Source organism: Oryctolagus cuniculus, chromosome 21 (genome assembly GCF_051225735.1).
Source record: "Oryctolagus cuniculus isolate XC-2025 breed Fujian yellow rabbit chromosome 21, ASM5122573v1, whole genome shotgun sequence".
Classification (NCBI taxonomy): domain Eukaryota; kingdom Metazoa; phylum Chordata; class Mammalia; order Lagomorpha; family Leporidae; genus Oryctolagus; species Oryctolagus cuniculus.
Genome location: NC_142887.1, coordinates 28774496 through 28787082, shown reverse-complemented (window position 1 = coordinate 28787082; position 12587 = coordinate 28774496). Strand labels below are relative to the sequence as shown.

General features: G+C 50.4%; 1 protein-coding gene across 11 annotated transcripts in view; it reads right to left on the bottom strand.

The window, feature by feature from the left end:
* Window positions 1–12587, bottom strand: part of SFI1 (SFI1 centrin binding protein) — an 80908-nt gene that overhangs the window by 13150 nt on the left and 55171 nt on the right. For all 11 annotated transcript variants that reach the window (XR_016227352.1, XR_016227353.1, XR_016227354.1 and 8 more), the window contains exons 9-15: window positions 12429–12585; window positions 9530–9691; window positions 7929–7999; window positions 6980–7072; window positions 5094–5191; window positions 3755–3821; window positions 1757–1887 (exon numbers count right to left, since the gene is read on the bottom strand). Coding sequence is in view for 5 of the 11 variants with exons in the window: in XM_089323409.1 (XP_089179535.1) it covers window positions 1757–1887; window positions 3755–3821; window positions 5094–5191; window positions 6980–7072; window positions 7929–7999; window positions 9530–9691; window positions 12429–12585 (779 nt within the window). In the remaining 6 variants the exon portion in view is untranslated. The remainder of the gene's footprint in view (window positions 1–1756; window positions 1888–3754; window positions 3822–5093; window positions 5192–6979; window positions 7073–7928; window positions 8000–9529; window positions 9692–12428; window positions 12586–12587) is intronic.

Here is a 12587-nt window from a genome sequence, read left to right as displayed (position 1 = left end):
GGAACCAGGAGCTTCATCCAGGTCTCCCACGTGGGTGCAGGGGCCCAAGCACCTGGGCCATCCTCCACTGCTTTCCCATGCTCATCAGCAGGGAGCTGGATTGGAAGTGGAGCAGCCAGGACTCAGACTGGCACCCATATGGGATGCCACCACCACAAGCAGCAGTCTAACCTGCTACGCCACAGTGCCACTGCTTCTCTTAAACTAGCATCTCAGGGCTTGCACTGTGGCTTTGTGGGCTGGGCCTCTGCCTGCAGGTGCTCCTCTTCTGATCCAGCTTTCTGCTAAGGTATGGGAAAGCAGAAGATGGCCCAAGTGCTTGGGCCCCTGCACCTCTGAGGGAGACCCAGGGGAGGCTCCTGACCCCTGGCTTTGGATTAGCCTGGCTCCAAATGATGCAGCCATTTGGGGAGCAAACCAGCAGATGAAGACCTCTCTCTCTGCTCTCCCTCTCTGTAATTCTGCCTCTCAAAATAAATAAATAAATAAAAATCTTAAAAAAATAAACAAAAAAAAACCCCAGCATGTCAGGGTCCTCCAAATCCAAGATCCATGTAACTTCTCTCAATGCATGCCCCCCATCTCTCTAAGAGTACGCTGTGTCTGGGTAATCCCCAAAACGGTCACTCTAAGCCTTCCACGCACCTGTTCAAACATGTGTCCACCACTTACCTACAAGCCCAGTCCAATCCCCTCATCTCATGACTCTGCCTATCCATCCTCATCCCCTGGCTCACAGGAAGCCCCCCTGATACTTCTGCACTCCCCAGCTCTCCCTCCAAGTTCCAGAGACCTTATCAAGGCTGACACAACTGTGCACACAAGGATCTGCCCCCTGAAATTGTTTGTCCACTGTCTCTCGTGCATCAACCTAACCACAAGAATTTAAAGCTCCAACAAAACCATCAAGAAGATGTCTGCTTTGGCCATGCAGAAAGCGGTGGACTTTGGCACTGGAGCTGGGGATCTGACCCACGGCTCTGCCACTCACTGTGTCACCACAGGCAGGTCCTTTATCACTTGGAGGCTGTTCTCTCGGTTTGTAAGGAAGGAAATTATTAACGAAGACGATGGTGTCATAGGCAGAATGAGTTTACATAAGCATGCTTCAAAAAGTTTGTGCAAAAAGGGTGTTTATTTTGTGGAAAAAATTGAAACCCATGTGTACTTTTTTCACAGTATGCATTTCCACCAACTTTTTGAACACTCCATGTTTGCTGTCTTCCTTCCATCACCTTGCCCACCTCACTGGCAGACACACAGTCAGTAATCGGTCACTTCTTCACTGCATGCCACCAGCATGCAGCAAGGGTCTGCCCGGAGCACGTCTGCCCTGCAGGAGCCAGAGATGTTCCTTGACTTTCTAATTCTGATGATGACTATAACTGCAAGACTTCAAGAAGCCAAGTCTAGCAAAACAGGAACTGAGTGTTGCAGGAAACTCACGCTCGGGAGTGCCTGCCACCTAGCTGATCCCGAAAGTTAACGGGCAGCGCTCATGACTCTCTCTGCAGCCAGAGATGAGGACACAGGCTATTTGGAAAGCACTTGCCGTCAAAGATGGACTTCAGCTTTTCCCAGGAGAAAGCCTGGCTGACTCCTCCTGCTCAATGAGTCCAGTGAGCTCACATGAGAGAAAAACCAGAAGACTCAGCCTGGGCACTGGGCGGCTGAGAAGCAACACAAGTGGGCCGGGTGGTGGGCAGAGCTGGACTCAGGCACCTGCCCCAAGGCAGGCAGGTGTCACACCGCATACCTGTGAAAACGCACTGCTGTCAAGTGGAGGACACTTTCCTGTTGGCGCCACCGCCACAGTCTGTGCCACGCATGGAAGGCAGCGGGCAGGGCTCTGTGCTGGAAATGGTCGTCTGCTCTGGCTCGCAACAGCTGCAGGGAAACAACGAATGGCCTCTGTGCTTCACATCTTTTTTTAAAAAAAAGACAATGAGCTTTTGAAGTCAGCCTTCTGGAGGGTTGCTTCCCAAACAGTAGCATTTGTTTATTTGAAGGGCAGAGTTACAGAGAAAAAGGGGGAGAGAGATCTTCCAACTGCTGGTTCACTCCCCAAATGGCCACAACAACCAGAGCTGGCCGATCTGAAGCCAGAAGCTTCTTCTGGGTCTCCTACATGGGTGCAGGCGCACAAGCACCTGGACCATCTTATGCTGCTTTCCAAGGCGCCTTAGCAGAGGGCTGGATTGGAAGTGAAACAGCTGGGTCTCGAACCAGTGCTCAGATGGGATACTGATGTTGCAAATGGAGCTTAACCAATTGTGCCACATTGCCGGCCCCCTGACCCTTGACTTTCTAACAGTGTTGGAAAAGGAGGGTTCCTCCTGAATACATACAACCTTTCAATCCTAAACTCAGTCTTTTTCAAAAGGGCCTCCCTATATTCTGTACCACCTGCAGTAAATGAACTTAAGGGAGCAAGTGGCAATGTCCTCTCAGCAACACAACCCAAAGGGATGTCAGAGAATGAAGGGACTTGAGGCATTTTCCAGATGTGGAAGGCAAGGGCAGCACGAAAGCCATGCCCTGGGTTGGCTCTATCCACACTCCTAAAACTGAGACAATCTCTGGGTAAAGCTCCAGCATGATCAACGGCAGTTGGTTCATCCACTTGCACATTTACTCGTCCAGATAATAGTCAGCACACATTACCGTACACCAAGCATTGTGTCAGGTGAAAGAGACAGGCTGCACCCTTCAGGAGCTCACAACCTGGCAGGACTACACAGTGAATGCTGATAAAACCACACAGGAGGAGGGTGGGGCCGGGGGAGGAGAGCACATCCCTGAGCTGGGAGGTAGTGAGGAATCAAGAACCGCAGGGACCATGAGAAGCACATCCAGGGAACGGCTAGCAGCTTACGTGGCCGGAGTGCAGTTAGTGGGGCAGCAACAGGACAGGGTGGAAATCCATCAGGGATCAGCCTCCCACAGGAATCTTGCATACAGCCCTGAAAATTTGGATTCTATCCCCAAAACTATGGAGAATCGCCAGAATCTCTAGATTCTAGCACCAGATGGAGATGGGGGTTGGGAGGGCAGCACAGAAATAACTGGCAGGGAGCTTGGTCTGTGTGGCCCGACTTACTGCCAGGGATGGCTGGGAAGGGGTGCTTCTCACGCAGCACCCAGGCCGCCGCCACCCACTGAGCCTGAACGTGGCCTGGCGCTCCTTCCCAGTCAGCACTCTATGTCACAGCAAGTCCACATTTACTTACTGCCCTGCTACTAAATTATAAGCTCTGTGAGAACAGAAATTTTGCCTTCTTTCTACAGGATCACAGGCATAGCAGTTGTGCAATAAGTGTTTCTTACATGGATCTGATTTGAAATTTTCTTTCTCAATCAGCCTTTGCTAATTCGTCACCCTGGCCTCCATCCCTGCCACACATTGTGGGCACCCGTGCCCCACACTGTTCAGCACAGCGTCTGGGCTCTGCACCTGGCCCTGACTCTCCTGAAGTCACGCTGGGTGATGGGCTGACTTACTCCTCCAATAAATGATAAGAGCTCATTCTTTTCTGAGGGCACGAGCACTTCCCTAGCAGATGAACGGGAGTTAGGCAGACTTCCTGATGACACCAGGGAGTTTGGCGGAAACACTTCTGAGTCTTTTTCCAGCACCTTCTCTTTCAAATCAGAACAAGACCTTTTGGAACAGTCCTTTTCCAAGAATAATTCCCAAGCAAATGGATCCAAGAACAGAAGCCGGGAGGGCTATCTGCTGCAAAGCACTCCACACCTGCTTGTATCGCCTCTTCTGGGAATACTGTAGCCACGACTTGATACACTTGTGTTGCAATGTCTTCCTGAAATAAAGCACAACACCAAGTAAAGCCAACTGGTGCCTTCCGGTTTCTAAAATTTTGCTTTGTTTGTAAGGCAGGTAAATCTGGGTGAGCTACTCCTTGCGAACTAAAAGGCACCCTGGGAGCTTCCTTGTTTCATTCTAGGAGAGAAGAAACAAGAATCTGACAGCTAACATGAAATCTGTCAACTCCTAATTTTAGACTGTGAATTGCGTAAAAACTCTGACAATTTTCTTGCAAACCGAATTAGACCAAGTACAGGGTTGAGTCTCATGGCCTGGGTCTGTGACAGGCTCACTCCCCTTCACACACATAGTGACACTGACAGTGAGAGCCACACTCAGCTTTATAAGCCAGATTCAGAATCATGACACATCCTGGTATCTCTGAATTAAGTCAAATATTCTCCAGGGGTGGGTATTGCGTGTGGGCAGTGAGTTAAGCTGCTGCTTGGGTTAAGCTGCTCACAACACCTATCAGCCTGGATCAAGTCCTGCTTCTGCTTCTGATCCAGCTTCCTGCTAATGTGCCTGAGAGGCAAAGATAATGGCCCAAGTACTTGAGTTCTTGCTATCCAAAGGGAGACTTAGAGTCTAAGCCTGGCTCAGCTCCAGTTGCTGCTACCCCTGCTGCAGGGGTCCAAGTCCTTGGGTGTTTTCTGTTGCTTGCCCAGGCATATTAACAGGGAGCTGGACTGGAAGTGGAGGAGCCGAGACTCCAACCAAGGCTCATACGCGATGCCACATCAGCTCACAGGCAGAAGAATAACCTGCTGTGGCACAATGCCAGCCCCAGGAAACTCGTTTTCACTTCATACTTTCTTTCCTGTTTCTTCTGAGTTTTCCTCACAGATATGCAGTGCTTTTCCTTCTCCAACTGAATGACTAACTCTAAAACACGGGGACACATCCTGCACCCTTTGAAGACGGAGCCACAAATACAGTACTTACTTGACAGACGCCTGGACATTAGCAACGCACACGTCCTAAGACACGAGCATCACTCCTGCTCAAAGCCTCAGGCAGTGTAGTAACAGGCTACCAGACACACATTTCACACCACAGTGGCCCAGAACCACCACAGTGATCCTCACTCTACCTCCTGTCCAATCAGACAACACTAAAACACAAAGTCAGGAATCAGGGGGTCCACAGCAAGGCCTCCACCCCTAGGAGGCCTTTGTGAATCAGTTGCACTCACTCATGCAAGGGGAATACAGTCATGGTCACAAGGTGTCCTGGGAGAGCTTGAAGATGAGGATGGAGTCCCTACCTGTAGTGGTCCCAGGCGGCGCACACCACGGGGAGCTGCTCTCTTTCCTCCTTCTGCTCAATCCGACACTGCCAGAGGTCCCAGAACCTGCGCAGCAGCTGCAGCGACACAGGCAGCAAAGAGAAGTTTACTAGGTGAAAGGTAAGATCATCGCTCCTCACCTACTGGTGAGTCCTACTCCAACAGGCCATGAGCTTCCCCAAAAGCAGGAGTTACCTCAGTGCGGAACAACCAACACACACGGGCTTGCAAAGTAATTGTGGCTGAGCCAGGGAGCTGTTCCTGGCCAGTGCAGAAGACAGAAAGAGGATTCCTTCAGTCTAGGGAGAGCTGGGGGAAGAAGCTCTTCTTAATATGGGCCTCATGGGAGACAACAGCATTCAAAAAAAAATCACTTCAGGGGCCAGTGTTGTGGCATAGCAGGTTAAGCTGCTGCCTGCAATGCCTGCATCCCATATAGGAGCTGATTCAAGACTTGGCTGCCCCACTTCTGATACAACTCCTTGATAATGTGCCTGGAAAAGCAGCAGAGGATGGCCCAAGTACTCAGGCTCCTGTACCTACACAGGAGACTGGAAGAAGTTCCAGGCTCCTGGCTTCGGTCTGGCCCAGCCCTAGCCATTGCAGCCATCTGGGGAGTCAACCAGCTGATGGAAGATAGAGAGAGAAATCTCTTTCTCTCTCTCCTCTCTAACCCTGCCTTTCAAATAAATAAAAGATAAATTTTAAAAATCACCTTAGAAATTAAACTTCTTGCACATTACTATCTATGGGGTAGTCTTAAAAATGTTTACTTCAACCTAATGGAAACTTTACACTTAACTTTCAGTTTGTAGTAACTGCATAAAAGAAGGAAATTTTTAAAAAATATTTATTTATTTATTTATTTATTTGAGAGATAGAGTTAGAGAGAGATAGGAGAGGTAGAAAGGTCTTCCAGGCCCTGGTTCACTCCACAAATGACCACACGGCTGGAGCTGGGCCGCTAAGAAGCCAGGAACCAGGAGCTTCTTCCAGGTCTGCCATGCAGGTGCAAGGGCCCAAGCACTTGGGCATCATCCACTGCTTTCCCAGGCCACAGAACAGAGCTGGATCGGAAGAGGAGCAGCCAGGACTAGAACTGGTACCCATATGGGATGCCAGCTCTGCAGGCGGTGGTTTTCCCCGCTATGCCACTGTGCTAGCCCCTGAACATTTTCATAAAATAGCAAAACACACCCAGAAACAAAACGTGCAAGTAGAGACATCAGGTAAACAAGCCGCTGGAGAGAATGGATTTATAAAGGAACTTTATAAGGTCGACTGAGGTACATTAATGGAACAGACCTGAGGTGCATGACTTAAAGTGTATTCATATCACCATACCCCTTTGGCCAGGGTTAAAATCCACAGTACTCAACATCTAGGTCAACCATTAATTCTCTTAGCAAACAGATAAAAAAAATGGGATCAACAAGGCAAACACAAGAGTTTTTCTATCAGCAGGTATGGATTACCTTAGGGTACTAAGGTCTGGAGGCTAAAATCCAGAGATCTTTAAGCGTACAGCCATCAGAAGGGGTCCCTCAGGACAGATACTTGGTCTAGCAGTTTAAGCACCCATGTCCCATATCGGAGTACCTGGGTTCTACACTGACTCCAGCTTCCTGCTAATGCAGACCCTAGGAGGTGGCAGTGATGGTTCAAGTAACTGGGTCCTGCCACCCACGTGGGAGACCTGGATAGTTTCCAGCTCCTGGCCTTGGCCCCAGCCCAGCCTGGGCCATGGTGGGTTGTCAGGGATGAACCAGTGGGTGGGAGTATATTCTCTCTTTCTCTCAGATAATTTTTTTAAACAATTAAAGTAAAGAAGAAAGAGATCCGTTGGCATAGAAAATAGCCCTCACCGTCATGTCGTGCTGCTGGTGAGCCAGATTCTTTCTTATTCGTTGGAGATGGGCACGGGTTACATTGTCTTTCAGGGCTCTAAAGCAAAAGTTCTGGGCAAAGAAGAAAGGACACAACGGGTCACAAAGACAGGAATCAGCAGAGTCTGTAAAAATAAGAGCAGACAAAGGAAGGCGGTGCCCTGATCAGGAAGCGAGAAGCTCATTCAGAGCCACCCCATTCCCAAGTGTTTCTTGGGAATGAATCTCCCTTGAGATTCAGTCAGGAGCCCACACAGCGGCTGTGGTACCTCAGCATTTATCAGCCACTCCCACTGCCCACAGGCACTGCACAGAACAAAGACACCCTCACCTCTGATCAGGGGATCCCCTGACCCACAGGAGAATTCTACAGAGGTCAAACATTAGCTTTTGCCTCTTGAAAAGGAGACAAACTTCTGGGCTGTGGTGGTGTGTTTACCGTGTGGATCCTATGTGTACACTTACACGATCCCAAACGCAGCTCTGCTGGCATCAATAGAAGGAATCTTTGGTGAACAGGGCTTGGGGAAGGGGCAGGGTTTCCAGGCCTGGATCCAGCTCCATGAATAGCACCTCACATGAGATCTGAGCAGAGCCCGCGGTCCCCATGCCCCCACACCCAGGGCTTCAGTTTTCCGCGACAGAAGTAGGAGCCCAGACTGGGAGTGGGCTTTCCTCGGGTGCTCTGAGGAACCCCACAGGCTCCTGGAAGACCTTGCTTCAAGCACAGCCTTGCTGCGTTAGGCTTCCACTACTGAAAAGGGCCTCTGCCGCATAAAGAAGCCCAGGACTAAACCAACTCTAGGGCGCTGCACAGCTCCAAACCCCTGACCAGGAATGGAAGGAGGGCCGCCCTTGGGGGCTGAGGTGGGCCGGGGCCCCAGGAGCGGGAGCCTGAGCGAGGCTGATGAGGCCACAGCCCTCTTACCAGCAGGCTGAGCCTGTGGTGCTCTTCTGCCACCTCCGCCAGGGCTGCTTCCTCTGCACAGAGCAGCACGTCTGCCGGGACGTTAAGGCTTGGGTCTCAACACGGTTCCCGCCCCACACATCCCAGTGACCAACCTGGAGGGTCAGGCCCTTGGCCCAGGGAAGCAGCGGGCAAGTTACTTCCCAAGCACTGCCTCGCCCTGAGCTAAGCCACTGCCCACTTCGGTAAACAGTTCCAAAATCCTCCTATCTGAAGCACAACCTGCTCCCTTCCCTGCGCTCTGTTTGGCATCACAACCCAGTCAGATGTTTGAGCTAAAAACCTCTCGAGTTATTTTCAAATGTTTTCTCCTCCCACTCCCCCCATCGACTCAGTTGCTGAGCCCATCTGCTCTCCTACATCTCTCTCCTCTGCTCACCCTCCTGTTCTGTCCTCACCCCCAACATCGCATGGCCCACCTGGCCTGTCCTTCACACAGGCTGTGAGGTGACTAGCTCACCTGGCTGGCCTCTCTCCTCAAATCCAGAATCACCCTTTCTAAAGCACAAATCTGACTGCTTCTGTTCTCTTCTTAAAAACCTCCAGAGGCTTCCCGGTGACCCTCAGGAGAGAGCCTAAACTCCTGCTCACTGCGTAAGGGCTGCACAAGCCAGTCCCCAGGCCACATGGCCCTCCCCCACCCTGCCTCTGCCAGCCACAGCCCCACAGTGCACAACAGGGTGTCCAACGCCTTTGCTCACTCCCAGCCTGCACAAAGTCCTCCCCTCCTCCCGCGGGGTGAACTTGCTATCCTCCAAGACTCCACTCCAACACTGCCTCTTCAGCTCAGTCTCCATTGGCTCTTGCAGGACTTGCTACAGTCACGCCATGCTGTAAGGCTGCATTGTCGCGTCTGTTTTCCCTGCCAGACAATCACCTCCTGTTAGTCTTTGAGCTTCCCCCTATCCCAGAGCTTAAGCAGGCTTTACCGCAAGGCAGTCCCGTTTCCCACGCTTGGGCAAGTGCTGCGGCATGGGGCAGTGATTAAGAACACATGCCCAGAAGTCGAAAGCCTGACTTTTAAAAGCTCTTGGTTCTGCCAGTGGTTTGCTGTGACAGTGAAAACCACTGAACTTCACCTAAGTCAATGTAGCACAGACACAGTGACTCGTGCTCTGCAGGGCTGCCATGAGGACTCACAGGGCAACGCGCGCAGATGCACACAGTAACATCTCCACAAAGCAAAGCTACGGCGACAGTGGTGGTGTCACCACGCGACAGCTGTGGCAATCTCTACTACTCAGAAGGTGGAGACGAACAATGGGACGATGACACCAAGAGACTACAGTGAGGAGGGCGGGGACACTGTGAGGGGAGAGAGGGCCTGCAGTGAGGGGAGAGCAGACTGGGCTGCCAGCAGTGTTGTGTTATTTAGATCGGTTGGCGGGGACCTAGGTGTTCGTTTTACTGTTATTCTTTAAACTCTAAGTACATAAGTCCCAAGTAGACAGCACACTGTAAAAGCAGGTCAACAGAAGATAAAGTTGTCTTTGGTAAGGGTTCAGCCTCTATCTCCTGACTTTTGCCTCACCCACTGCTGAGCTCATGCAGCTGAAGGATACAGTGTTTCCAGCGCGCAAAGGCCCCGCGCAGGGCCATCCTCCTGGCCAGTTCCCCCAGCGCAGCCTGCTGGCCATACAAGCTTTGCCTCCGCTCCCAAGCCCACTGCCAATCACAGAAGTGTATCTGAAGCACAGTAGCGCGGTGGAATCGCTGGGCCATTTCTGCAACAGACAGGAACTTTAGTGCTGCTCCCCCCATGCTGGGAGATGAGCTGGAAGCATTAATTTTTTTTCCCAATTTGAAAGGCAGAGAGACACGTACAGTAAGAGAGGGGAGAAGGGGAGGAAGAGAGAATGAAGAGGAGGGTAAGCGCATACTCCCATCCGCTGGTTCACTCCATATGCCCACAGTGGCCAGGGCTGCACTAGGCAGGCCAGCAGCTGGGAAGCGGTGGCATGGACATGAGTTGTCATGGTGACATGAGTCATCACTGCTGCCCCCACTGGATTCGCATCGGCAGGAAGCCGGAATCAGTAACCACAGCCAGGAATGAAAACCCAGGTACTCCAAGTGTGCAGCCCACTCCTCAAAGTGACCTTAAGACGAGCTGAACCCCACCCCGGCAGTCAGCAGGAAGGGATTTGGGGCTCTTCCCCAAAGAATCCTTAGATAAACATTATAAACAGTGGAAGGTCATTAGGAATCCCTAGCTGTTATCTGCTCTCTCAGGAGGAGGGCACCATGCAGTCAGTTACATCACAGAGCGGAGGCTTCTGTGATGAGCCACAGCTGACTGCTGCTTTCCACGAGGGCTCTTGCTTCACTTCTGCCTCTGTCCAGACGTCTCCCAGCTAGGACTTCAGACTAAGAAATGCCCTGCAGCTTGACCGCCAGGCTGGCAGAGGTGTTTCTGAGCTTCCAGCCAGGCTGACCCTAGCTCAGCTCCATTTCTTCTCAGTACTAGTCGGCTAACGGCCCGGTGAGCTGAATCCCAGGAGGTGTAAGGCAATCAGTCCTGGAACTCAAACGCTCTAAGTCCAGGCTGGTCTGTAGCTGGTCATGCCGGCCAGCTCAACGCTTTCTCCCCTTACCTGTGGTTTTGCTTTCTAGAGCTTCAGTTACTCAGGGTCAGTGTGATATGAAATATTAAAATTTGTCCTGACTCTTTTGAGAGAGAGACTATATTCACATAATTTATTATAGTATATTGCCATTAGTCATTGTCACTAATCTCTTTTAGTGTTGAATTTACAAATTTTATACTTTAGGCCGGTGCCGCGGCTCAATAGGCTAATCCTCTGCCTTGCGGCGCCGGCACACCAGGTTCTAGTCCCGGTCGGGGTGCCGGATTCTGTCCCAGTTGCCCCTCTTCCAGGCCAGTTCTCGGCTGTGGCCAGGGAGTGCAGTGAAGGATGGCCCCAGTGCTTGGGCCCTGCACCCCATGGGAGACCAGGAGAAGCACCTGGCTCCTGGCTTCAGATCAGCGCGGTGTGCCGGCCGCAGTGCGCCGGCCGCAGTGGCCACTGGAGGGTGAACCAACGGTAAAAGGAAGACCTTTCTCTCTGTCTCTCTCTCTCTCACTGTCCACTCTGCCTGTCAAAAAAATAATAAAAAAATTTAAAAAAAATACAAATTATACTTTATCATAGGTATGTATGCACAGGAAAAACACAGTGTTTCACAGGCATCTACTAGGGGGTCTTGGACATATCCCCCAGACAAGGGGTGACATTACTGTACTTAAACTTAAAGTCTTACAAAAGTGGTGGCTAGCTATGTAAAAAAAAAAAAAAAAAAAAAAAGCAAGAAACAAAAGTTGTAGGTAGGGAGTAATCTATAGCACAGCGAGTTAATGCCCTGGCCTGAAGCGTTGGCATCCCCTGTGGGTGCCAGTTCGAAACCCGGCTGCTCCACTTCCGACCCAGCTTTCTGCTCTGGCCGGGGAAAGCAATGGAAGACGGCCCAAATCCTTGGGCCCCTGTACCCACGTGGGAGACCTGGAGGAAGCTCCTGGCTTCAGACCGGCACAGCTCCAGCAGTTGCAGCCAATTGAGGAGTGAACCATCGGATAGAAGACCTCTTTCTCTCTCTCTCTGCCTCTCCTCTCTCTGTGTAACTCTGACTTGCAAATAAATAAATAAATCTTTTAAAAAATTTATCATATGAATCATCATAATCAGTATTTACAGTATATTTAAACCCCTGTTTGGATAAAATGTATGCATAGAGGAAAATAAGTGAATTGAGGGTGATCTATTTTCCTCTTCAATCTCCTTTAGGGGTGGGGGAAGCCACTGTAATCCATAAGCTGTACTTTGGAAATTTATATTCATTAAATAAAAGTTAAAAAAATCTCCTTTGAATAAAAAATCTGTGATATAACAAGGTCACATTCCTTTTTCGTATTTCAAAAAGTTCATGGAAAATGGAATTAAAAGATAACTTTAGGGGCAGGTGTTTGGCCCAGCTGTTCAGATGTCCCTGTCCCCTATCAGAATGCCTGGGTTCAATTCCCACCTCCGGCTGCTGATTCCAGCTTCCTGCTGATGTGCTCCTTGGGGGCAGCAAGAGCCCTTCTACCTAAGTGGGAGACCTGGAATGAGCTCCTGAAGTTAGAGACTGTTGCAGGCATTTGAGGAGTGAATCAGGAGATGGGAGTTCTCTCTCTGCCTTTCAAAACGAAAAGTAAAAATTTTTGAAAGGAGAAAAATAAAGGAAAACTTTGTTTTTGGTGCAAAATTTTGAAATCATGTATTGCTTTTTTGTAATATGCATCTCCCACAAACTTTTTTGAAGACCCAGTGGAAGCATTTCAAAATTTTTCTGCACCAAAATAAACTTAGCTTTCAGTTCCATTTCCCACAAATCTGAATCCCCCTCATAAAGCACTCCTGCCAGCAGCAGAGTGCAAACTGTGACTAGATCCTCCGTCTCGAGAGCCTGGAGTTTCCTACTCACCATTCTTCTGTCGCTTGGCTCTGCGGACATCCAGGTATTCAAGCCAGGCCTTTAAGAATCTCCGCTTTTGTTGATCCTGATGGTGCTTCACTGCGAAGACTGCCTTCTGTCTCTCCCTCTGGCTACGCAGGAGCTGGTCTTGCCACTGACACCAAGCCT